The sequence below is a fragment of the Blastomyces dermatitidis genome, assembly GCF_000003525.1.
Source record: "Blastomyces dermatitidis ER-3 genomic scaffold supercont1.1, whole genome shotgun sequence".
Lineage (NCBI taxonomy): Eukaryota > Fungi > Ascomycota > Eurotiomycetes > Onygenales > Ajellomycetaceae > Blastomyces > Blastomyces dermatitidis.
Window position 1 is genome coordinate 3,395,559 of NW_025544774.1, and position 23,090 is coordinate 3,418,648.

The 23,090-nt window shown below is 43.4% G+C and overlaps 4 protein-coding genes across 4 annotated transcripts; 3 read left to right on the forward strand and 1 right to left on the reverse strand.

Moving 5' to 3' along the window:
* The first annotated feature begins 582 nt into the window (after nt 1-582).
* On the forward strand, nt 583-5,774 carry BDCG_00409 (uncharacterized protein). The gene is made up of 2 exons (XM_045415917.1): nt 583-3,134; nt 3,194-5,774. The coding sequence occupies exons 1-2, from the start codon at nt 3,054-3,056 to the stop codon at nt 4,421-4,423; spliced, it is 1,311 nt and encodes a 436-aa protein (XP_045271756.1). The 5' UTR covers nt 583-3,053; the 3' UTR covers nt 4,424-5,774.
* A 1,549-nt stretch (nt 5,775-7,323) lies between these two features.
* On the forward strand, nt 7,324-11,109 carry BDCG_00410 (uncharacterized protein). The gene is made up of 3 exons (XM_045415918.1): nt 7,324-9,762; nt 9,864-9,907; nt 9,975-11,109. Exons 1-3 carry the CDS (start codon nt 9,046-9,048, stop codon nt 10,021-10,023), a joined length of 810 nt encoding a protein of 269 aa, XP_045271757.1. The 5' UTR covers nt 7,324-9,045; the 3' UTR covers nt 10,024-11,109.
* A 3,508-nt stretch (nt 11,110-14,617) lies between these two features.
* BDCG_00411 (phosphotransferase enzyme family protein) lies at nt 14,618-17,696 on the forward strand. Its single transcript, XM_045415919.1, has 2 exons — nt 14,618-16,385; nt 16,551-17,696. The coding sequence occupies exons 1-2, from the start codon at nt 14,916-14,918 to the stop codon at nt 16,668-16,670; spliced, it is 1,590 nt and encodes a 529-aa protein (XP_045271758.1). The 5' UTR covers nt 14,618-14,915; the 3' UTR covers nt 16,671-17,696.
* Nucleotides 14,817-21,286, reverse strand: BDCG_00412 (ribonucleoside-diphosphate reductase large chain). The gene is made up of 5 exons (XM_045415920.1): nt 21,013-21,286; nt 20,729-20,886; nt 19,677-20,617; nt 18,112-19,610; nt 14,817-17,984 (listed from the first exon to the last, which is right to left on the reverse strand). Exons 1-5 carry the CDS (start codon nt 21,029-21,031, stop codon nt 17,941-17,943), a joined length of 2,661 nt encoding a protein of 886 aa, XP_045271759.1. The 5' UTR covers nt 21,032-21,286; the 3' UTR covers nt 14,817-17,940.
* Between the last annotated feature and the right edge of the window lie 1,804 nt (nt 21,287-23,090).

Sequence of the window (23,090 nt, forward strand, 5' to 3'; positions counted from 1 at the left end):
GCAGACTGTACGTTATCCAGCAGGCAAGGATGGGGACGGAGCCAACCGAACTAGGTTTCTGGTATCGGGGTATGCTTTTGCTACTTTTCTTCTCTCCCGATAAATAATAATAATAATGAGATAATGATGGCTCGGACGAAAAAGTTTTTTTTTTTTTTTTTTTTTTTTTTTTTTTTTTTTGCGAAATCCCGCTGCCGTCATCGGAGGTTTAAGGTGACATGGTGAACCGAATTACGGCCGGCGCCTTTTGCGCCAGTTGCAGCCGGGTACGTGCGAAAATGTTTCGGAACGAGCCGGCGGAATGAACTCTGATCCCAACCCATCCCAAGATATCCTGTCATGTTTTACTCGGGTTGCAGAAAAACTGGCTAAAAAAGATGGAAACGAGTGCCGAGATTGATTTTTAAATGGAGTCAAATGTATTTTAGCTTTAATTAAATAAAACGAAACGAAGAGGACATCTGCAGGCGGCACGTGGGCGAGAAATTAAAGTTAAAATAAGCTTTGGCCTTGGCAGCCCTATCTGCGGCCCTCACGGTCAGCTGACCCCTCGTTTGCCGCCGTATAGGCTAGCTCTCGTCTTTGCATGAGCAACTGTTTAGGCGGGCTCTTCAGGGATGAGAGAGACATGGCTAAAATGCGTATCGCTCGAACACGTATCAAAGATTGAGGCAAAACTTATCCAGAAATATAAAACAGAGAGCTCTCTCTATCTTGTTGGACAAGGTGTCCCGTGTCCCGCCCTTGGTGAAAAACTTAATTCAATGCGCCTGGGAAGCATATTCTTTGCCGCCTAGGTTTTTTTTTGATACCGAGCGTGTCGTACATCGTTTGGCAAGTCAACTTAGCCAGCCATTCGGCTAATAGGATGCCAACCGAAGCCTCCAAATCGTCTAGCATCACCAAAATCTTCACATACCGCAGTTCACCCTACTCTGTCTGGCATACCCAAAATCTCTCTATCTCTCTCCATATATATATATATATGTGTGTGTGTGTGTGTGTGTGTGTTTGTGAGGAAACCGTATTTCCGTCGGGCCCCTTCCAATCGGAGATGTGACCATTCCCGCAGACTGCCCAGAGGTCACCGGGTGTCGCACACCCGTGTCTTGATAGCCAAGTTTTGGTTGCGCTCTTGGCCACTCCTCTGGAGATTCTGTGATATTTCACTGCTGGTCGTATGACACAAGCTCCTGAAGACCAGGCGTTAGCGGCCGGCCGGCTCGCCTGCAGACATTTCTCGAGTTGTGGCAGCAGATAGTCTGGCTTTCCACGCCTATCGGTTCATCTCTGAAGTGGAATTCTCGAGCGAATGTGCGTGTTTCACAGCTTGCCTAAAACGTGGGATCGGTGAGACTTGTTGTAGAGTCGAATTCTATGACTCTTGGTTTCGGAACATGCTTTGGCAAGGAGTATTATGCTATCATCGGTGACCCCGCCGTTGTTACTTATATAGATATATGTATATATATATATTGTATCTGAGTCTCCCACCCTACTGGAAACCAGTGGGAAGGCACAAGTTTGGCAATGGCGGGTAGATGCTTGCCATTGACAGGGAAGTTTTACCGAACCAAATCTCCCTAAGATTCTCTTGCTTGAGCTTTTCTATCTATGTCTTCTCTGAAACCCTTGCCAACAAGAGAGAAAGGTTCCGAGAACTTGATATTCGTGTGCTTTTGTTCTGCTTTGAACCACCCACTGTCCTGTTGTTTGATACAAATGCCAATATCTAGCTGGGCATGTTATCATCAAGCAAGTCTTGCTGATACAACAATATCCGATACCTAAAGGGAGGAGAAAAAAAAAAGAAAGCAAGAAAGAAAGAAAAACCCTCCCTCTCAGGCAATTCCATAATATTCAAACATTTGACGCTACTTTCAATGCCAGAATGGATGTTCTGGACAGCAGCGGTTCCGCCCCTTGTGGTACTGTATGTTTCGCACAAACGAGTAAAGATCTCGATGCGGGCCACTCATATGTGTATTTACTCAAGTTACTAATCATCATAATTAGTATCACTGTGGTAAATGTATGTACATACATGAACGAGAAGAACATTCAGGACCCAAATGAGGGACTTTTTGATGTTGGCTCATTTGCAGTGTCTTCATTTGTTTCAACTCGTCCACACCTCATTGAATTACCACTCTGGCAGTGTCATATAGGGAACAGTTCAATGGAAATGTAGACAGAGTCTATAAACAATTATACACGGTTCAAATAATTGACTCTTGTGACGTTTTGCTAATGAGCGCTATTTTGTGGCTTATTTCATAGACGCAAGGATTCCTTCAAATATTGCTGGATATACAATGCTGCTTTTAGTAGTGATGCTTCAAAACACTTTCCATGCTGTACACACTGATAGTGTACATCATTGCTACTGGGACGAGAGTTGGCAGAGCTGGAATATAGTTACTAGCCATCTTTCAAGCCTCCAACAGGGGCTAATTTGACATGTATTTACTCTGTACTCGCTTGGAATTTTGCAACTACGTTTATCCAATCTCCCAGAATATACAGGGTACCCAAGCCAGGACGCGGGATAAACGGGATAAACCTCGCGCTTCTACTTGCTGCTGCAGCGATAATAAGCAATGTTCGCCTCGGGGTTCCGCCGCCGCGACGCATAGAGAGCCAATCCCAGGCGCTCCTGGACTGACCACCTGCGGATGCTAACGGTGATGCTAACGGTGATGGTCACGGCTCGGGTTGTGACAGAAGCTGCCCGCACAGCGCTAAGGCCCTCCAAGAATAGGTGTCATCCATGCCAGAGCTTTCTATATCTGAGCAATGAGAAGCTCAGATTTACCAACTTTTGTCGAGCAATATTGTAACACTATATACCTCTTGGCGCTGGGAGAGGGGAAATTGGCTGCTCGTTGCTGCTCTTTTCTGTCCTTTTTGCCTGCGGCTTCTGTGTCACCTAATGCTGTACTTCCTACACCCAGCCCAAACATCGGGAGAGCAGCAGGACAGCAGTACCAGTGATACCAGAGAAGAATGCTTCCCACCACCGCTTCAGCCATTACGCGCTTCCTAAGTACACAATGAGCGTCCGCCAGACGTTTGTCGCGACCGTCCTTATTGCCGTTTATGCTGGTGCAAGAGCAAGTATACCAGATTGCGCGGTAAGTCACGCATCACCACCTCCTTTTCGCGCTGACACCTCTAGCTAACTAACTGATAGAGCAAATGTTTCCAAACCGCTGTGAACGACCATGCTTGCGACCAATGGCTGTCCGATGTTGACTGTTGCCGGAGCGACGCTTTCATTCTTTTGATATACAACTGCATCTATGATGAGTGCAGCCGGCAGCCCTTTGATGAAGCGTGGAGTCATCTCAGGGAAGAATGTGACAAGGTCGATGTTTATATTCCTCCCGCCCACTTTGTCCCGCTTCCTGAACCTACTTCGACCAGCAGTACGGAAACAACCAGCAGCACCACGACAACCAGCAGGTCCAGCACATCCACCGCCTCTGTGCCGATAACTACATCGACAGCTGCATCGGCCGCTGCGTCGACAACAGAAACTCCACCCACCGAGCCTCTAACTACGGGAACAACTACCACAGGCCCCAAGGCCAATACCATCCCTAGTGGCTCAGATGCCTCAAACGACGACAATGGAAGCGGCGGTCTTAACTCCAGTACAAAAGTAGTAATTATCGTCCCTCTCGTACTTGTCGCTCTGGCAATAGCATTGTTTTTTTTCCTCCGTCGACGCCGGAAGAAAGCCACCCCATCCAGCACAGAGGCACCAAATAACGCAGCTCACGAAAATAAGTCACTGGTTCACGAGATTTCAGGGACAGAAATTAGCAGAGGTAGCAGGTACAGGTATGCAGCGGAACTAGAAGCAGTCGAAGCCAGCAGAGCAGGAGGGACCACACTGCCTCCACCCAATTCAACCATGACGCCATATATAGCAGGCATGGACTCGCATACCAACCTGACCGGCCGTCCACAGCGAGTTGGAAACCAAGCCGCCGCCAGTGCGAGCCACACTAGCGTTGTAATAAATCATCAACCTAATGACCCTCGCACTTCGGGTACTCCTGCACCAGCAGCAATACCGCTCGCATATTCACCACCCACCACAAGCCCCGTATCAAGCTCGAGTCCGCCAGTGTCCCCAATTCAACCGCAAGGCACAAGCAATTTCTCATCACAGCAGATGTCAATGATCGAGCCGTCTCTTAATGTTTCGCTAGAAGAAAGCAGGGAGATACAAAGGCTTCTTGCGAGTCTGGAGGCAGTAGAACGGCGGAAACGCGAGAGTGCTTCACGTGCGCAAATGCTGGAGCGGGAAGAAGCTGCAGTGCGAGCGGAAGAGAAGGCGCTATTGGAGGAGATTCGGAAGAGAACTGGGAAACTCTCGCATGGAAGTGTATCGCCCAGTCCTGGACCGGTCTAACATAAAGATTTATTTTTTGATTAGCAACTTGACGCTTGTGAAAAATAAAAATATATATATCAAAAGCAGGGGGAACATCCAACATCCGTTCCAATCAGTAATTTTACTGCGGGAGCGACGTTCGCACGCTCAGGCTGGTTAAAACGGCATGGAGTTGGAAGGCTTTTTCACTGAACTCGATTAAAACATCCAAACAAAGCAACAAAACGTCCCCTTTACCGGGATCTCAACGATACTTCCCAACGGACACATCGAGATTCAGTGCTTGAGGTTGCGGGAAGAAGAAAGGGACGGAGGATGAGAAAAACGTGGAATTTAACCATCGCCCGTTACACCCACCGCCCAGCCACCAACCACCCATCCCCATACCATACCACACATCTACAGTACCTTTCATAGTTCGCCCATTTCATCCTACGGGCATGGCTTGCCACGGGGGGGGGGGTGCGCTTCACACGTATATTTAAATATCACACACAGTTTTTTTTTTTTTATTTCTTCCACATTTCAATGTTTGATATCGATATCCCACCCCAGCCTTGCATTTTTAGAATTAACACATAAGATGGACATTCCAATGGTCATCATTCCAACCCAGACTTAGCATTCATCTAGAGATGATCTCAGTCTACATCGGCGGCTGGTTTGCGGGATTTTGAAAAGTGAAAAGGAGAAGGGGACAAAAGCACAAAGCACATCTCACAAGCGGCCCCCCCCCCTTTCTACTTCCCTCAGAGTACTCCCGCACTTCCTGTCTACCCTTTCCATGGATGATGAACTCCCAAACCTCGACATACCCCCACAGAATAAACAGGCCGACTAACTTACTCAAAAAATCTATCTATCTCCTCAGTCAACCCCCTCATCCTTTTCCTTTGTCACTCGATACTGAATCTCCACCGGCCCTGTACAGTCTGTACTTGAGTCCTACTATTCTATTCACATTCCCGCCACATCGGCTACATAAGTGATGATTTCATGGAGTTTCCGTAATCCGGTGCGCAAATTTTTCTTTTTGTGGCTTTATTGCTACATCGGATATTTGGTTATGTTGTATAGGATCTGATTGTATTCTGTTTCGTGCTTCTTCTTCTTTTTACCTGTTTATTTTTATTTTTATTTTTATTTTTTTTAAATCTCCTCATTTGTATTTCAGTGTGACATCTAAGTGTGTACATGTACATATACATGTACAGCCTTAAGATAGTCAAGTCAAATAATAACATCTTCATAAACCAGCCAGCAAAATGAGAATTTCATCTGCCTGTCTGTATCTGCGTACATTTTTTACTTGAATGATAAAGGTACTCTTGACTACATGTATCTTGATTTTTAATATATATATATATATCACCAAACACATCAGTTGACAGGATTTATTTCTCTTTTATACTTTACTTTTAATTACAATAATAATAATTAATGCCTAGAGATATGCAGAATAGATAAATATAAGGAAAACATTTCAATGTAAATAAATCATCTATCAGTTTTGCTGGGTTGCTGTTTGCATAAGTTTAACTAACTCCTAATAACTAACTTATAAGAAGTCTGTTCCTAGTTTGATCAACGCACTTCCTTGAGATTATCTGCTATTTCCATATATCCATTGCCATTGTTCATGTTGGCATGGCAACTGATAAAAGAATCCCATTATCATCATTCATTCTGAGAGTGGTGGTTGGGTAAAGGTGGCGAGAATAATGTGTGTGTACATGTATGTACATTGTTTTTGAGTTCATTTGATTCCTTGAAATGATAGTAAGGATGATCAATGGCTTAGTTAAATAGTTTATTATTATTGCTATCAAGTCAAGTGCTTGGAGACAGTCAACCCCGGTGAGGCTGTGCTCCGCTCAAACTTTACTTGTTCATTCGCAACGGAATTCTATTCACAGGTACGTTGGATTTGCTCTACTTATAGTCTGGTTCGAAGGGGCAAATGATGATAAATGATGGCAAGTCAGCGACCACGTTGTTGTTGTTCCCCGTTAGTTAGGATAATGCGTAATGGAACGGGTTGTTGGGCTGAGTTGCATTTGATGTGTTAGTAGTATGTGGGAACTTTCCCACACACTTGGGCTTCTTCTTTTTCATTATTTATTTTGACTTTTGTGGGATGGATGTATTTATTTAATTCTCTGGACTTGGACTCCAGAGTACAGTACGGAGTAACGTAACGGCGGGGAGGAGTTGATATTTATCATTATTTATCTGCCCAAACAACAAGAAGAAACTCGGACCAAAACCAAAGAAGACAAGGTTCTGGCCAGATGAATAATAATAATAATAATAATGGGCCATCATCGGTGGTTTGGTTCCGTTGTATGTATTATTAATTATTCATTATTAGTGTATGTATGTTGAAGTAAACGGGGTGGCGGCGGAGATCTACCCAAGAAGATCAGAGGATACCTTTGGGGTATTGGTTATCTCGATGAAACCGTTCTACGCGGCCAGGACCAAGTTTCTGTCGGTGTCGCTGGGTTGGGTGGAGAAGTCGAACCGCCGTTGCAGAGGAGAAAAGAGAGAAAAAACTTACGACGTGTATAAATAACTAACTAGTGGTGGGTATGTATGTGAAGGTAACTAATAAGAAGCTCCACCAGATGTTTTAGATCGATCCGGAGGCTGATTCTGGGAAACACAAACTCAAAAGCCTACGCTGTACTAGTAGTAGTAGTAGTAGTAGTAGTAGTAACTTTAGTAGTAGTAGTAACTTTACTCCGACTGAGAAGTGATTGCGTGAGGAATCCGTGATCCGTTCCGTATTGATACACTGGCTGCGTTATGTTATTGGTGGTTGCCGGTGGTTTACTTGTGTTCCTGGTTTTATTATTAATATTCCTGTTTCTTGTTCCTGGTTTTGTTCCTTGTTCCTGGTTCCCATCCAATCATGTCGCGGAAACAGACCCCAAAAAGGAGACCAGCCAGGGGAACCAGCCAATGGGGAGCAAGAGTATAGTTATATATAAAGGCAAAGGCAACAAAATCAACAAATCAACATCGATGCCGTTTGCTGCCGCCCCGGCTGCTGCCACCCACCCACCACCGTTGTTGCCACGTCGAGCAAGGCCAGACAGGAGGAGGTTTTCTTTTTTCCCCTTTTTCCTTTCCTTTGTTCAAAGGAACGAATTGTTTCAAGAGTGAACTGGATATGGCAAAAAAGCGCCTAACCAAGAATTTTCCCTCTCTCGAGTTCCCGTATTATCCCGGTGGTTTGTATCCATAAAATGATGATATAGTAGTAGTTATAGTATACCACACCACTTAACTAAGTTAAAAATAAAAACCGCGAAAACACGAATCCACGAATCCAAAGCTCCCAGGTGTTCCAGGGTTGTATACTCCATACATATTCCTGTCTTCTCATCTCAGGTTGATTGATGGCTGGTGATGTGATTGATGGCTGATGATGACGGCGGAATGAATGAGGTGTCCAACCCTCCGCGATTGGCTGGCCCAGCTGGCGGTGGAAATCGAAGTCAGACAAGCACCGCAGCCACGTCCCACCGCCCCAGTCTTATTAACTACCCTAACCTAACCTAACCTAACTCCCTCCCTAATTAATCCCTTTTAATAACAATAAGCCCTCCCGAACTCGGAACTCGCCCCTAACTCGCCCCGCTAAATTCCCCACTAACTGGCCCCTAGGCCTAGCGTGCGGGCCTAGAACCGGGGCCTAGGCCAGGGCGGTCCTTCTCTGTCATCAATCTTCTTCCTCGCTTCCTCTCTTCCTTTCTTCCTTTCTTCCTTTCTTGCTCTCTTTTTTGCTTCTCCTCCTATCTCCACTTCTCCACATCTCACTCACTCTTCTCTTCTCTTCTCTTGTCTTTCTTTCACCCTTTATACTCTCCCTCGCCTCCCGCTCTTCTGAGAATATATCCTTCTCATGTCCTTCCTTTCATGTATTTAAGCCACTTATCTCCCCTCCCTCCCCTCCCCTCCAGACCAGTCCTCGACATTCATTCCTTGTGTCGATCGACGAATCCCGGGGTTACCTTGCAGCATTCCGTTGGGATACATCGCGCTTTGCCAACCTGTCCTGGTCCGTTATCCTTCGAACATCGACATCAACACCGTGTTCAACACTTGTTTCCGATCCATTCACTCCTTCACCTAGCTTTCTAAGGAGATAGCCTCCAGCTCTCGCGGTGCATTTTTTTTTTCCCCCTCACTCTGAAAAAAGACTGCAGAGCAGCCCCTTTTCACGATACATCCACCCTGTCTATCTATCTGCAGTGCGCTGCTACTGCTCCTGAATCGCCTGGCTCGATTGAATTCCGTTCATTGAGAAATACATTCAACACTACTCTGAACATACAAACGGCATATATATCCCACTCGAATATTGATTCGTACATATCTACCCTTTTTTTTGGGGGGGTTTTTTGGCATCTCGTTCGTACCATACGATCCAGAGCTAGTTCTCTTGTCAGTCGAACTTCCAAACTCGATAGCCCCATCGCTGTCGCAAAGGAACGCTGCCAGCACGCGACCAAGAACGACAACGGTCTATTACCTTTCCTCCGCTTTGATAGCGCACTCCCTTTTTTTTTCTTTTTTTTTTCTTTTTTCCCTTTTTGTTCGAGGGGCGATTTGCTTCATTTTCAGAAGCAAAAATGGCTCCCGATATCCTAAAGTCTTTGACTGTTGCGGCTGGCCTGTTGGCCTCTGTCTCGATCGCGGCTCCCGTGAAGCATCTCGTGGTTTGGGAGACTGTGACCCAGCACGTCTTAACGACGGTTGTGGTCACCACCACCGTGGATGGTGTACCAGGAGAGCCCCAGACGATCCTCCCTCCTGTCTTGACCCAGGGGAACCAGACTCACGTGTCTACTTCATCTGCTCCTCCGACACCCAGCGAGCCAGCCCCTATTCCCGCACAGTTCCACCAATTGTCCCCAGTCACATCATCACCGCCATCACCTCCCGCCCCGATAACTACTAAGGCCCCAGAACCCCCTCCACCTCCACCTCCAGCAATTCCTCCCCCTCCACCTCCACCTCCAGCAATTCCTCCCCCTCCCCCTCCACCAGCAGTTCCTCCCCCTTCGCCTCCTCCACCAGCAACTCCACCCCCTCCGCCGACGTTTCCACCGCCGCCCGGTGGGATCTGCACCGAACACAGCCCTTGCACGGGAGACATGACTTTTTATGACGGTGGATTGGGTTCCTGTGGCTTCGACATTGAGACCGACGGAGAAGACGTGGTTGCCTTGGGAGCTGGGTTGTCGGGGCCACGCAGTAACGACAACCCCCTCTGCGGTATGGTGGTGACTATCCGATTCGACGGTAAAACTCACAACGCCACCGTGAAAGACAAGTGCGGGGGCTGCGTAAGTTCCTTCCCCACTCCTTTCCAAATCTCTGTCTCACTCTTTTAAGAGAAAATCACAAGATTGCATTGAACGCTAATTTTGCCGTTTTAAAAATACAGGGTAACGGTGATCTTGATGCGACGAGATCTCTCTTCAGGAGATTGTGAGTTTTCAAACGCTCCCCCCCGGTCATATTATTATACAAGTATGAACTAACCTTTCATTCACAGTGGAGATGAGGATCAGGGCCGTCTTGGTGTTGAATGGTGGTTCACTTAGTTTTCAAGCGAAAACGTGTCCCATCCAGGCAGATGCCTACCTACCTCCTGTGTACGAAATATACATCGTCTGCTCTAAGGTCGGGTTGAGTGGGGGTCAGAGGTAAACACCCGCACGGGAAAAGAGAAGGAGAAGGAGAAGTTAGACGAGATTAACAGAAAAGTCCTTCATGCAACTGGAGAAGATTATGTCGACGTATCCGTCTGGCCTATCTATTGAAGGAGGTACTGCAAAATATCAGTCGATGGGTCGAGCTATTAGAAAATTGCTTTTGTTCCTTTTACCTTGATTTTATGTTACTACTCGCTCTTTTCTTCTTCCTCTTGTGGGCTGGCCTGAACGTTGGAAGAGAGAAGGGCAGCAGGCGGGCCAACACTGTAACTGCAACGCCATCCATCCATCCATGATGTCCCAGGAATAGTGGGTGGGTGGATGATAGTTCTAGTGTCCTCCCAAGTTCAGTCAGTGACATGGTGTTTCTGTCAAGATGAGACTTTTATCTACATGTCTTGTTTATAGAAATAAAAATAAAAAAACAATTGCTCATTGAGGTGCTCAACTCAGTCTCTCTTTCTCTGCGACTTTGCACTTTGTGATTTTATTTGAGAATCCCACTCACTGAAAAAATAAATATATTTACTAGTGAAGGTATGATTTAGATTTATTATTTTTATAGATAGATTATAGATAACTATATTATTCAAAGTAATTAATTAAAATGAAAATAGTTATATAGAAGTGTTCATGAATTCATCTTGAGAAGCAGAACTATACTTGACTCTGAGAACTAAATCACAATTAGCATTTGTGTCTCACTGCCTTGATATGATCAACAGGCAAGCTAAATTAGCAGCTTTCAGCCAATAAGCAAGCAGTCATAAATGAAGGTGGCAGAAAAATACCACTAATTGTGGCCTAGTTCTGTTCTCAGATAAGAGAATAATTTGAGAAAGATATATATGTCAAGATACTTAGAGCCTGTTCGGTGCATCTGTACTTTTTGAATGCAATAATGAATCTCATTAAAAATAGTGTATTTATCAATTATTAGTAGCAAGCTAGTGTTGTGTCATCACACTATTTCATCTTACTCACTGCTCTGAAATGGAGAAAGAAAGCTTATAAAAACACATTCTTTTTAAATGAAGTTCAGAGTCAGTTCAAAAAGAATATGTTTTTATAAGCTTTCTTCTAATTAATATTAGTTAACTATCTTCACTATGAACACTATTCTACACTATATTATCTCTAAAAGTGCTATTCTACATTATCACACACTGTTGAAGTTAAATACTGTTTATTCATAAGATTAGACTGACCGTGTGACCGTGTCTGAGATCAGGACCAGAATTTTTGATAGTCTCATTGTCAATTTGACAGATCTCATTACACAGTTCTAACATTAGATAGTAGTTTCATACTGTCTCAGTGAGACTTACTGTCTACTCTTATCACATTTTTCAAATGAGATCATGATTTCCACTTCTCAATTTAAATTATTTTTATTGATTTAAATGGCTTTAAATCTCATTTAAGTGTTATTAAAAAGCATTACTTTTTAAAAAATTAAAAATAGTCTAAATAAAATCTTAAAATGTCTAAAAATAGTAACTTTATGCTAAGAATAGAACTAAATGAAATTAAATGAGATCACTTTCTTATTTTTTTCAAGTCATGGTTTCATTTTGAGATCTGATATATAGTCACTTTGCATGTTTATTTAATAATTAGTCTCAGTGAGATTCATGTCAAGAAATGTATGAGATCAGATCAAATGAAATCAAACATGAAATTCATGATCTCAGCGGCCAGTCTACATAAGATCTTGATAAGAGATATAAGTACAGCTGCTCAATTCACTGAACATCTGATCATTTTCATCTGTACTTTGTAAAAAGCAGCTGTATTATTAGTACAGACTAGACTGACCGTGTAACTGTGTCTGAAACCAGGATCAGAATTTTTGATAGTTTTATTATCAATTCAACAGATTTCATTACATGATTCTAACATTAGATAGTAGTCTCATACTGTCTCAGTGAGACTTACTGTCTACTCTTGTCACATTTTTCAAATGAGATCATGATTTTCACTTCTCAATTTAAATTATTTTTATTGCTTTAAATGGCTTTAAATCTCATTTGAGCATTATCAAAAAGCATTACTTTTTAAAAAATTAAAAATAGTCTAAAAAAAACCTTAAAATGTCTAAAAATAGTAACTTTATGCTAAGAATGAGACTAAATGAGATCAAATGAGACCACTTTCTCATTTTTTTCAAGTCATGATTTCATTTTGAGATCTGATATATAGTCACTTTGCATGTTTATTTAATGATTAGTCCCAGCGGGATTCACACCAAGAAATGTATGAGACCAGATCAAATGGGATCAAATGTGAAATTCATGGTCCCGGTGGCCAGTCTAGTACAGACACTCTGCTCACTGAACAGTCTGTTACAGTCATGATATTAAGGCTGTACTTTTTAAAAAAAGTGAAGATCTGTACAAAAAGAACAAGTACACACAGATGCACTGAACAGGCTCTTATTATATTATTCTCAACATTCAGACTGAATATTTATATTATTTATAACTAACTAGTCATGTTATTGTTTTATCTCTACAATCAATGAAAGTTTTTATGTCTCTCTATATATTAAAGAAAAACCAACTTTTCCGTGCAAAAAACACTGTAACATGACATCACATGCACCTCATCAAAAATTTATGAACAGTGGCATTGTTCTAGCAATTGCTTCTACTATCTATCACCTCTTTGACTCTGACCCTCTCTTTATCACTTCTATCATCTCTACCACCTCTATTCTCTCTATCATCATCACTGCCTCTACCGCCTCACAGCACTCTCTATCACTTTCACTCTCTATCTCTACTCTCATCTTATCATTCTATCCCTCTCTTATCATCTCTATCATCTCTCTCATTTCTACCATCTCTATCACTTCTCTCTATCATTATCACTATCTCTACTGCTCTGCAGTCTCTTCTATTACTTTCACTATCTCTACTTCTCTCTTACTATCTCTATCACATTTTGATCTCTGTATTTATAGTATATACTGCTAAGTATTCTGTAATAAAAATCTCATGTGATGTCATATGCATTTTTTTGAATTCATGAATGAAATTGAATAGCTGACTCTGCAGTCTGTACAGCTCTGATTAATCTGATAATGATGATAGAGATGATACAGAGTGAAAGAGAGTAGTAGAAGAAGAAGTAGAGGTGATGGTGGTGGTAGAGAGGGTAAAGAGTGAAAGGGGTGAAAGAGGTGGTAAGGGTGGGTAGAGGTAGAGGGTGGAAGTGATAGGGGGGGGTTGCAGGGCGGTAGAGGGAGGATAGAGGTAGAGGGTGGAAATGGTAGGGGGGGGTTGCGGGGCGGTAGAGGCGGTGGTGGTGGTAGAGGGGACAGGGGTGGAAGGGGTGGTAAGGGGGTAGAGATAGAGGTAGGGGGTGGAAGTGGTAGGGGGAGCTGTGGGGTGGTAGGGGCGGTGGTGGTGGTAGAGGAGGTAAGGGGTGGAAGGGGTGGTAGGGTAGGGGTGGTAAGAGGGAGGTAGAGGTACAGGGTGAAAGTGGTAAAGGGGGCTGCGCAAGCAGCAAAGCGAGCGTAAGAAGCATTTTAATACCTTTTTTTAATTTTTTACCTTTCTCTTCAATAAGTAACAAGCATCAAATGCTCGCGGACGCTCGCTTTGCTGCTTGCGCAGCCCCCTTTACCACTTCCATCCTGTACCTCTACCTCTCTCTTACCACCCCTTCGACCCCGTATCAACTCTATCATCATTATCAGATTAATCAGAGCCGTACAGGCCGCAGAGCCGGCTGTTCAATCCCATCCATGAATTCAAAAGAGTGCATATGACATCACATGAGATCATGTTACAGAGCATTTAGCAGCACATGCTATAAACACAGAGATCAAAAATGAACAGAGAGAATAGTATAAGAAATGTAAATACTGTAGAAAATGTATAAAAATAGCAGAATGGAAAAAAAAAAAAAAAAAAAAAAAAAAAATATTTGAAGATTGATCTGAGCTGTATAAGTCAGAGCATTCAAATATTTTTAATGAGATGTATATATGATGTTATATTACAGTGTGTTTTTCGCATGGAAAAGTTGGTTTTTCTAAAATAAATAGAGAGAAGAGATAAACTAGTTATGATAATATATAACTTATCTCATGCATGATCAGAATCTCTCACTATCTTATCTTTCTCTTTCTCTTTTTCTCTTTCTTCTAGTGAAAAGACTACTACAAGTGTCACATCAGATTTTCATCAGTATCACAGTGTGAGTACAGTATATTGAATAAATATAAAAACACTCACAGACTTTTTATATATATATATGTATATATATATATATTCATCAATCAACACAGAAATATTATTGTCTGTGCTCTTTTTATTTTGTGAGAATATAAATATGAGTAAACAGATGTTTTGACATATTGATATCCAGGAATTCTTTTTTTTCCTTCTCACAGAGTTCATGTTTTCATGACTATCTAAATGATCTCAGATATGCATGATACACATGATATGTGTGTATATGTGTGTGTATATCTATTTACTTTCACAGATGCTGGTTTTTATTCTCAGGGGTTTTTCTTTCCCTCAACTATTTACTTTCATTTGTTTATCAGACGGTTTTTTTTTTACCTTGATATGGATGCTCCTTCTCTATACCCAGTGTTTTTCCTTGGGTGCTATCTGGCACGCCCTGAGTATGGCAAGTTATGAAGTCTACATCATTTAACTATCTCCTTTTCTTTTTTGTTTTACTCTTTTTTTTTTTTTTCTCTCCAAGAAGCGGGAAGATCTTCGAAGAAAACAAATAAACACCTACCCCTCATTTTATAACCAATGGAGCCGCATTGGCCTTCTCTATCAGCAGCCAAAACCCACAGAGACAGTTGGACCGAAAGATTCCTCGTCGAACGGACAGAGGACCTATGCCGATTCGTCGAATCCGTCCGCGGCTTTGGAAGATGTACCGCCATCTCCCGCTGCCGAAGCGGTCACAATGTAATTCTGCGGCTACGGTGGCAGGCCTCCGACGCGAGTGACTGGGCGATCCGCATCCCTATCCCCGAGAACTCAGTGTTCATGAGGGAAAAGCTACGGAACGAAGTCGCCATGCTAAACTATCTTGACACTCATACCACCGTGCCTATCCCTAGGGTGTACAAGGTAGGAACGGCAGCAGACAATCCGACGGGCCTTGGGCCGTTTATCATTACAAATTGGATCAAGGGGAGGAGTCTCGTGAAGGTCCTTCGGGAGCGGAATTTGCTTGCGCCCGATGGCTTTGTCCTTGTGCCGGAGGGCGAGCGGATCATGAAACGCGTCTATGGCCAGATTGCCGGGTTCCTGCTGCAGCTCTGGACGAAGGAGTTTGAGAAGATTGGCGCGGTCGGTGTATATGAGGGCGTGGGCGCGCGCGCGGGCGCGTTGGGTGGTTATGAAGTTCGGTACCCGCCCCTAACTCTTTATATGAATGAGCTGGTGAGGAGGTACGGGTTGAAGAAAACTGCGCTCCCCCAGCAGACATACTCGCGCTCCCATGAGTATTTCAAGGCCCTCCTTGGAATGCAGTGGTCCCATGTCGTGCTCCAGAAGAACAGTGTCAGAAACTCAACAGACGCAAGGGAAAAATTTACTGTCCGGGGCGCGATGGCCCTCGTGGCGAGCTCCTTTATCAGTAGGGACGTAGACAACGAGGCACCCTTCAGACTATTTTCTGACGACTTCAGTCTTTCCAACGTGCTTGTGGACGAAAATTTTGAAATCACCGGGATTACAGACTGGGGTTTTACCTACGCGGCGCCCTCGCAATTTGCATACAGCTGCCCATGGTGGCTGACGGCTTTACCGCCAGATACAATTATACAGAGGTTCGGCATGAGCCGATTCAGAGAGGTGTACACTCGCCAGTTTGCTATTTTCGTAGACCAACTGAAACTACGCGAGATCGAAAGCGGCATGCAAGGGCCTGGCTCGCTGTCGTCGAAGATGGTGAACTCCTTTCTGAACCGTGGAGCCTGGTTCGTGCTCGCGTGTCGCATGGGTGCCATACTGGACGACGTATACTGGAGCATTCTTGACAATTTTTGCTGGGGCAGGGTGGTCTCTAGGGACGAGCGCGTAATGTGGTTGGCAGCGGTCGCTGCAGACCGTGACTACTATATACGAGACCGGGAAGTATTTGTTGAGAGGAAAATCCGCGATCTGATAGAGTACTGTCGGTTAATGGGGATACCATGTACTGAGCGGTATGCGCCTCCTCCATCCGTTGTCAGGCTGCCTAGAGTCATGATGGATAAAATGACACAGGTATGTGGATATCATTTTTAAGGGGTTACTCTTTTTCTTTTTCTTTTTCTTTTTTCTTTTTTTTTTTTTTTCGCTCTCCCCTGCTTTTACCCCTTTTGTGCAGGTTAGATAGATGCCCGTCATTATTGCGATAAAGCTCCATGCTGATAGCTAGCCTCTGTTCAGACGCCGTCGATGGTTGCTAGCGAGGGTGGTGATAATATCAATACCAATGACGATTACGATGGTGACGATGATATCGAGGAAGAAGATAGCGACGACGACGACGACGACGATGATGTATAGACAGACATACCGGCTTTCCACCTACGTTTTGTCTTTGTTCCCTATACTTTGTAACAAAAACATTTATCTTCTGTCGCTCCCCCTCTTTTTCTCGTCTTTTGCATTCTTTTTCTTTTTTTTCCCCTTTTCTTAGGTTGCTCCTTTTCTTCCCTATTTCGTCTCCTAGTTTGGATGAAAGTTTGAATAGATGATGGGCTTGGTAGAGTATATTTCTGCCCTGTGGATCGGTTTTTTGTTTATTCATAGGTATGTACGTATCTACGGTACGTACTGTACATATATGTGCGGAGTACTACATAGGTAGTTTGCTGCTTCGTTTCTATCAATAAGATAAATCAAACTAACTGGAGGGTGAGGTGGATTAGTAAAAGATTATGCTATGCATATCCGCCCGGATTGTATTCTATACTGTGCGTACGGTAAGCTGTGTGTAATACATACAGCCTATGTATGAGAGGAATATTATTAAACGTCAGAACCTACTTGGGCAACTAAAACGTCCGTGTCCGGACTTATAATAATAATAAGTAGAGCATGCTTTTCATAGCTCATTTCTTGTCACTTTCATTTCCCAACTGAGAGGGAAGGGAAGGGAAAAGGTACGAGGGCGATGTGAATAAAACAAAAATAGAAAAGAAAAGAAAAGACAAGAAAACACAAAGAAGGAAGCTCGGAGGGAAGATCGTATTTGTTAAAAACATAAATTCGCGGGGTACTAGTTTCTATTTTCACATTGAACACATAAGCGAGAAAAGCAAAACGGCGAGAAAAGATAGAAAGAGATAAAAACCGGACAGAGCTGCAATGTAATAGTTATATAAATGGCAAAACAAGGGTAGGTTTCGTATAGAAGATGTGGGATAACGATGCCACGTTAAGGGGGGTGGGTGAGGGTTACGAACTGATAAATGCATAGCAGAAAGCACAAGCAAAACCAAAACCAGAAGCGCAGACAGACAATGAAGAAAGACAATAATAGCATTAGAGCTCATACATATCCATGAATAACTATCATTACAGTGACGATGTGGCGTAGGAAATAAAAAAATATAAAATAAAATAAAAGGGGAATTAGGCCAGGGCAGATGACGACATGATTAAAAATAGAATAAAGGAAAAGGAATATTGGTCAATCGATCAATATACCGGGTGGTAGTTGATGCGATAGGTAGTCTTATAGGCACGTAGTCCATACATCGATCGGTCGTGTGTGGTCGTTTGATTCTGATATTGTGCGTGACATGACAATAGTAGAGCATATGCACCTCGTTTAACCACTGCACATCACGCAGGACTCGGGATTCTCAATACTGCCTGAAAGTGGGTTATAGCTTCGTTAGCAACAATCACATTGGGACAAAACCAACAAGCCGAGGCGTGAAGGGAAGCCCATAAACCGACACACCAAAAGCAGAGAACTAAAAAGCCAAATATTACTCACAAGCAATAACTTCCTGCGAATATATATCCCCTTCGGTCTCTTCATCACCGCCAACCTCTCCATTCGTCGAATCACCAGATCCGTTGGCCTTGGCCTTGGTATTTTGCGATGACGTCAACTCACCACTCTGCTGGGAAACAGTGGGCTCCGGGGAAATAGTTTTCGAGCTCAGGTCAGCAGCCATGGTGTTTCCTTTAGACATGGATGACGTCTGGTCATTGGTCTGTATTTGATCGTACATGGGTCGAGGAACAGAGGAGTAGGCACTAGTATAACTGGACGAAACGCCACCACGCTTCTTCATCGCACCATTGACACGCGCAACGTTGGTGTCTGCAACTTTGAGCTGTTCTTGGTCCACGGTGAATTGAATTGGAGCTGAAGCAGCCATTGTACGGAGATAGTACATTCCGGTCTTCAAGCCAAGTTTCCAGCCAGTGAAATGCATGCTGGTAATCTTACCCATAGTGGGCTCCTTCAAATGGATATTGAGCGACTGGGATTGGTCGATGAATGCACCTCGATCAGCAGCCATCTGGACAATAGTTCGCTGGGATATTTCCCAGACAGTCTTATATAGTGCTTTGATATCCTGCGGGATGTTGGGAATGTTCTGAATCGAGCCTCCATCCGCAATGATACGATTTTTCATGTTGTCGGACCAGAGCCCCATGTCCACGAGGTCCTTCAGGAGCCAAGGGTTGACAATCTGGAATTCACCCGCTAGAACACGGCGCGAGTAGATATTAGAGGTGTAGGGTTCAAAGCATTCGTTGAACCCAAGAATCTGACTGGTGCTGGCAGTAGGCATGGGCGCAACAAGCAAGCTGTTGCGCACTCCATGCTTAGCAATATCCTGTTTTAGCGAGTCCCAATCCCAGAGGTCGGTGGGAGTGACATTCCACATATCATACTGGAGGATACCCTGAGAGACTGGGGACCCTTCATAGGTGGAATATGGCCCGTCGATCTTGGCCAGCTCACAGGACGCAGTCAAACTTGCGTGGTAAATTGTTTCGAAAATTTGAATGTTCAGCTGTTTAGCTTCAGGGGATTCGAATGGAAGTCGCAGAGCAAGGAAAGCATCAGCAAGACCCTGTACACCGCAAGCAATAGGACGGTGCCGGAAGTTGCTTCGCTTCGCTTCCTCGACTGGATAGTAGTTCCCATCGATGATTTTATTAAGGTTTCGAACGACAACTTGAGTTACTTCGTGGAGCTTGCCGAAATCATACTCTCCCCTGACAGGATCCACGAAAGTCGGCAAAGCAATAGACGCCAAGTTGCAAACCGCTACTTCATCTGGCGAGCAATATTCAATGATCTCAGTGCACAGGTTAGAGCTTCTGATTGTGCCTAGGTTCTTTTGGTTGCTCTTCTTGTTGCACGCGTCTTTGTAAAGCATAAACGGGTTACCGGTCTCAGTCTGAGCTTCAAGAATAGCATACCAAAGCTTCTGCGCTTTGATTGTTTTCTTGCCTCTGCCTTCCTTTTCGTACCTATACAAAGAGTCAGATTAGTCGTCCTTATATAGTTGTTTTGGTTTCGGGGAGCAGTAAACCTACTTTTCGTAAAGAGCATCAAATTCTTCACCATATACATCTGCCAAGCCTGGTGCTTCATTGGGGCAGAAGAGAGTCCACTCGCCATTCTTCTCAACACGCTTCATGAACAGATCGGGCGTCCAGAGAGCAAGGAAGAGATCGCGAGCGCGAACCTCTTCCTTGCCATGGTTCTTACGAAGGTCCAAGAACTCAAAGATATCGGTGTGCCACGGCTCGAGATAAATGGCGAAGGCTCCTGGTCGCTTGTTACCTCCCTGATCGACATATCTAGCGGTATTGTTGAAAACGCGGAGCATGGGAACAATTCCATTTGAGGAACCATTCGTCCCTGCAATGTAAGAGCCAGTGCCCCGAATACGGTGAATGTTGAGACCAATACCACCAGCAGTCTTCGAAATCAAAGCACAAGTTTTCAACGTGTCGTAAATGCCCTCAATACTGTCTTCCTTCATATCGATGAGGAAGCAAGAAGCCATCTGAGGTTGGGGGGTACCAGCATTGAAGAGTGTGGGAGAAGCGTGCGTGAAAAATTTCTGGGACATGAGATTATAGGTCTCGATGACTTTTTCTACATCATCACCGTGAATTCCGACAGCAACACGCATGATCATGTGTTGTGGTCGTTCAGCAACTTTGCCATTGATTCGAAGTAGATAAGACCGCTCCAGAGTCTTAAATCCGAAGTATTGGTAGTTGAAATCACGATCATAGACAATGGCGGAGTTAAATTCATCTGCATGACGCATCACTGTTTCGTACGTGCCCTGCGATATCATCGGGGCAGGCCGTTGGTTTTTCGGGTTGTGGTAATGGTACAGGTCATCTATCACTGAAGAAAACTGTTTCTTCGTTTGCTTATGGAGGTTGGATACAGCTATCCGGGCAGCTAGGATGGCATAGTCGGGATGGGTGACGGTCATATACGCCGCAGTTTCAGCTGCCTATACATATATGAACAAGACACAGTCAGACAGTATCCTTTGGGATAGAAGCAATTGGGTCTGGGGGAGGGGAGGGGGGAGGGGAGGAGGGGGGAGGGGGGAGGTTCGTACCAAGTTGTCCAGCTCCACAGTGGTCACACCTTGGTAAACACCGGAAATGACCTTCTGGGTGATAGCTGCAGCATCGACATGCTCTGGATCCAGGCCATAGCAGAGTCTGGATACACGAGCTGTGATCTTGTCGAACTGCACACGCTCCTTGCGTCCATCTAAAGTTTACATCAATGTCAGCTTGAGCCTCAGTTCGCATTCTCACAAAAACGCCATCAAGATGACAGGCCGATGTCTGTAAGGAAAATATAGCTCAATAGGAGAGGAAGACCACAGGAACTCACCTCTCTTGTAAACAAACATCTTGAAGTTCCCCCTCTGCTAAATTGTTTCCACGTTGTTGGTAAAGCTCTTCTACAAAATGGCAAACGGCAAGGAAGATAGATATGAAACGGATATAGAAAGGGGGGATGAGACGGAAATTGAGGAATGAGGATGGAGAATGTAGAATGGAAGAGGAAGAGGAAGATGAAGTCGAAGTGGCAGCAGAAGGTAGCGGTGGTGGGGAGGAAGAATTTGCTTTGAAAGCAAGACGCGTTCCTCGAGAGCTGGGGAAAAGACGCGCGTGGTTGGCGTGGTTTTTGCCTTAATGGGCGGGCAGCGTCCACTGTGGCGGGAGATCACGTGGCCATACACACAGCGGGATATCCACATTTATCTCAGCGGGCTCAGACCTCTGGCTCGGTTTGAACAGGTTGCAGACTAATCCGGCATGACACTAACCTACTTTTGATACAAGTCATGTGCTCAGAGCAATCCTCGCTAGAGGGTCTGAGAAGAAATGGTTTCATCTTCAATGGAGATTCCTGAGATTTACAAGGATTTTTCAGATTCTTTAACTTTGACTTTCTATTACTATATACCCACATATCTTTGAGATTTGAAAATCACCTTAGCTTATAGCTAAAGAGAAGAAGAATAGAAATATTTCTTTAATATTTCAAAAAAATCTATATTTAAGATAGATGTATACTCTTGAAAATGATCATATTTTTTGATCTCAGAATTTCTAAGAGCTTTTTTTTGTATGAGAAATTGAATCAAAATTCCTGTGTTCAAAAACACACTAGTCAACTTTGAGATGATACTTCTATTCTAAGAACTTGAGATATGTGTAACATGACAGAACCGAAGTGATGACTAGTCAGCAGTGACATGTAGAAGTAGTTGTTTGAAAAGCTGTATAAGTGAGCTTGACTATCTTGCTTGAATAGTGAGCTTGTAGACTACAGAGTTATTGCAAGAATATCACAGATATGATACTTAGTATACTAAGAAGATTGTATGAGACATGCAGTAACTCTTATATATATTTCAGTAGCAGTAAAACAAATCACTGACTTCTTTAATAAAGAGTCAGCATCTAGCTATTCTATATAGATAATAAGTGAATACTCTTCTTTCATTTTATAAGTAAGAATAGTCAAAGTAATATCTCAGCAGTGTCTTATTATCAAGAAAAAGTAATCTGCTGATCTTGTATAGAAGTGAGATTCTTATATTTATTAATCAGATCTTTCTATAATATATCTGAATGATATTATAGAGTGATTGAAAATCAGTTCAGACAAGATGAAATCATCTGTATGAAAGTGATAAGCTGTATAGAATTACAACAGAGTTTTAGCACAGTCAGAAGCATGATAATATTCTTCTCTTTAAGAGCATAGTTTCTATGCTCTCAAGATTATCAGATTAGAAATTATCTTTATTGTATAGTAACAGTTGTCAACTGATTAACAGTGCATATACTGTGTGTGATATAAAGAAATAGATGAGTTTTTCTGCTGACTGTGTAGATCTTTCTTTTCTTATCATTATTCAAATCAAACATGTGATAAGTGAGTTTCTTATATATCAATTTAAAATGTGAAAAACATAGTTAATAAGTGACTTGCAGATCTCTCATTATATACTGTTCTATATATGAAATTCTCTGCAAAAGTAATGTATTTTAGAGACAAAGCTAACAGTAGTAGCAGGATTTTTCAAAAGATTTCTCTCTCTCTGTGAAATATTTTTCTTTCCCTTCTCTCAATTGCAATAGTGAGTGTATGAGAGTATCATTCTTGAAGAACAATAGAGAACTTATTCTGATGTTTTCTAGTGAGTAAATGTCTTTGTAATGCAGCTGCAGCCTTCATGACTGTAAAGAAAGTCAGGTTAAAGGCAGAGACAGTGTCAATGAGCCGCAGAAGCTCTGCTCTCATTGCTACATCTTCTTCTGCTTCTCTTGCAGCTGCAGTAGTTCTGCCAGTTGATACATCTGCATTCAGTTCATTCCCTGCCTCTCTCATCATCATTGCAACGCCGCTCTCTCTCTCAGTCAATACAGTGATATATGACTCTGTGTGATCATTCA

Coding starts and splice junctions, on each gene's coding strand:
- BDCG_00409 (XM_045415917.1), top strand. CDS start 3,054: ATGAGCGTCCGCCAGACGTTTGTCGCGACCGTCCTTATTGCCGTTTAT. Junction 3,135..3,193: donor CAAGTATACCAGATTGCGCG/GTAAGTCACGCA, acceptor ACTAACTGATAG/AGCAAATGTTTCCAAACCGC.
- BDCG_00410 (XM_045415918.1), top strand. CDS start 9,046: ATGGCTCCCGATATCCTAAAGTCTTTGACTGTTGCGGCTGGCCTGTTG. Junction 9,763..9,863: donor AAGACAAGTGCGGGGGCTGC/GTAAGTTCCTTC, acceptor TTAAAAATACAG/GGTAACGGTGATCTTGATGC. Junction 9,908..9,974: donor AGATCTCTCTTCAGGAGATT/GTGAGTTTTCAA, acceptor TTTCATTCACAG/TGGAGATGAGGATCAGGGCC.
- BDCG_00411 (XM_045415919.1), top strand. CDS start 14,916: ATGGAGCCGCATTGGCCTTCTCTATCAGCAGCCAAAACCCACAGAGAC. Junction 16,386..16,550: donor TGATGGATAAAATGACACAG/GTATGTGGATAT, acceptor GCCTCTGTTCAG/ACGCCGTCGATGGTTGCTAG.
- BDCG_00412 (XM_045415920.1), bottom strand. Junction 20,618..20,728: donor CTGTGGAGCTGGACAACTTG/GTACGAACCTCC, acceptor ATATATGTATAG/GCAGCTGAAACTGCGGCGTA. Junction 17,985..18,111: donor TTCGCAGGAAGTTATTGCTT/GTGAGTAATATT, acceptor ACCCACTTTCAG/GCAGTATTGAGAATCCCGAG.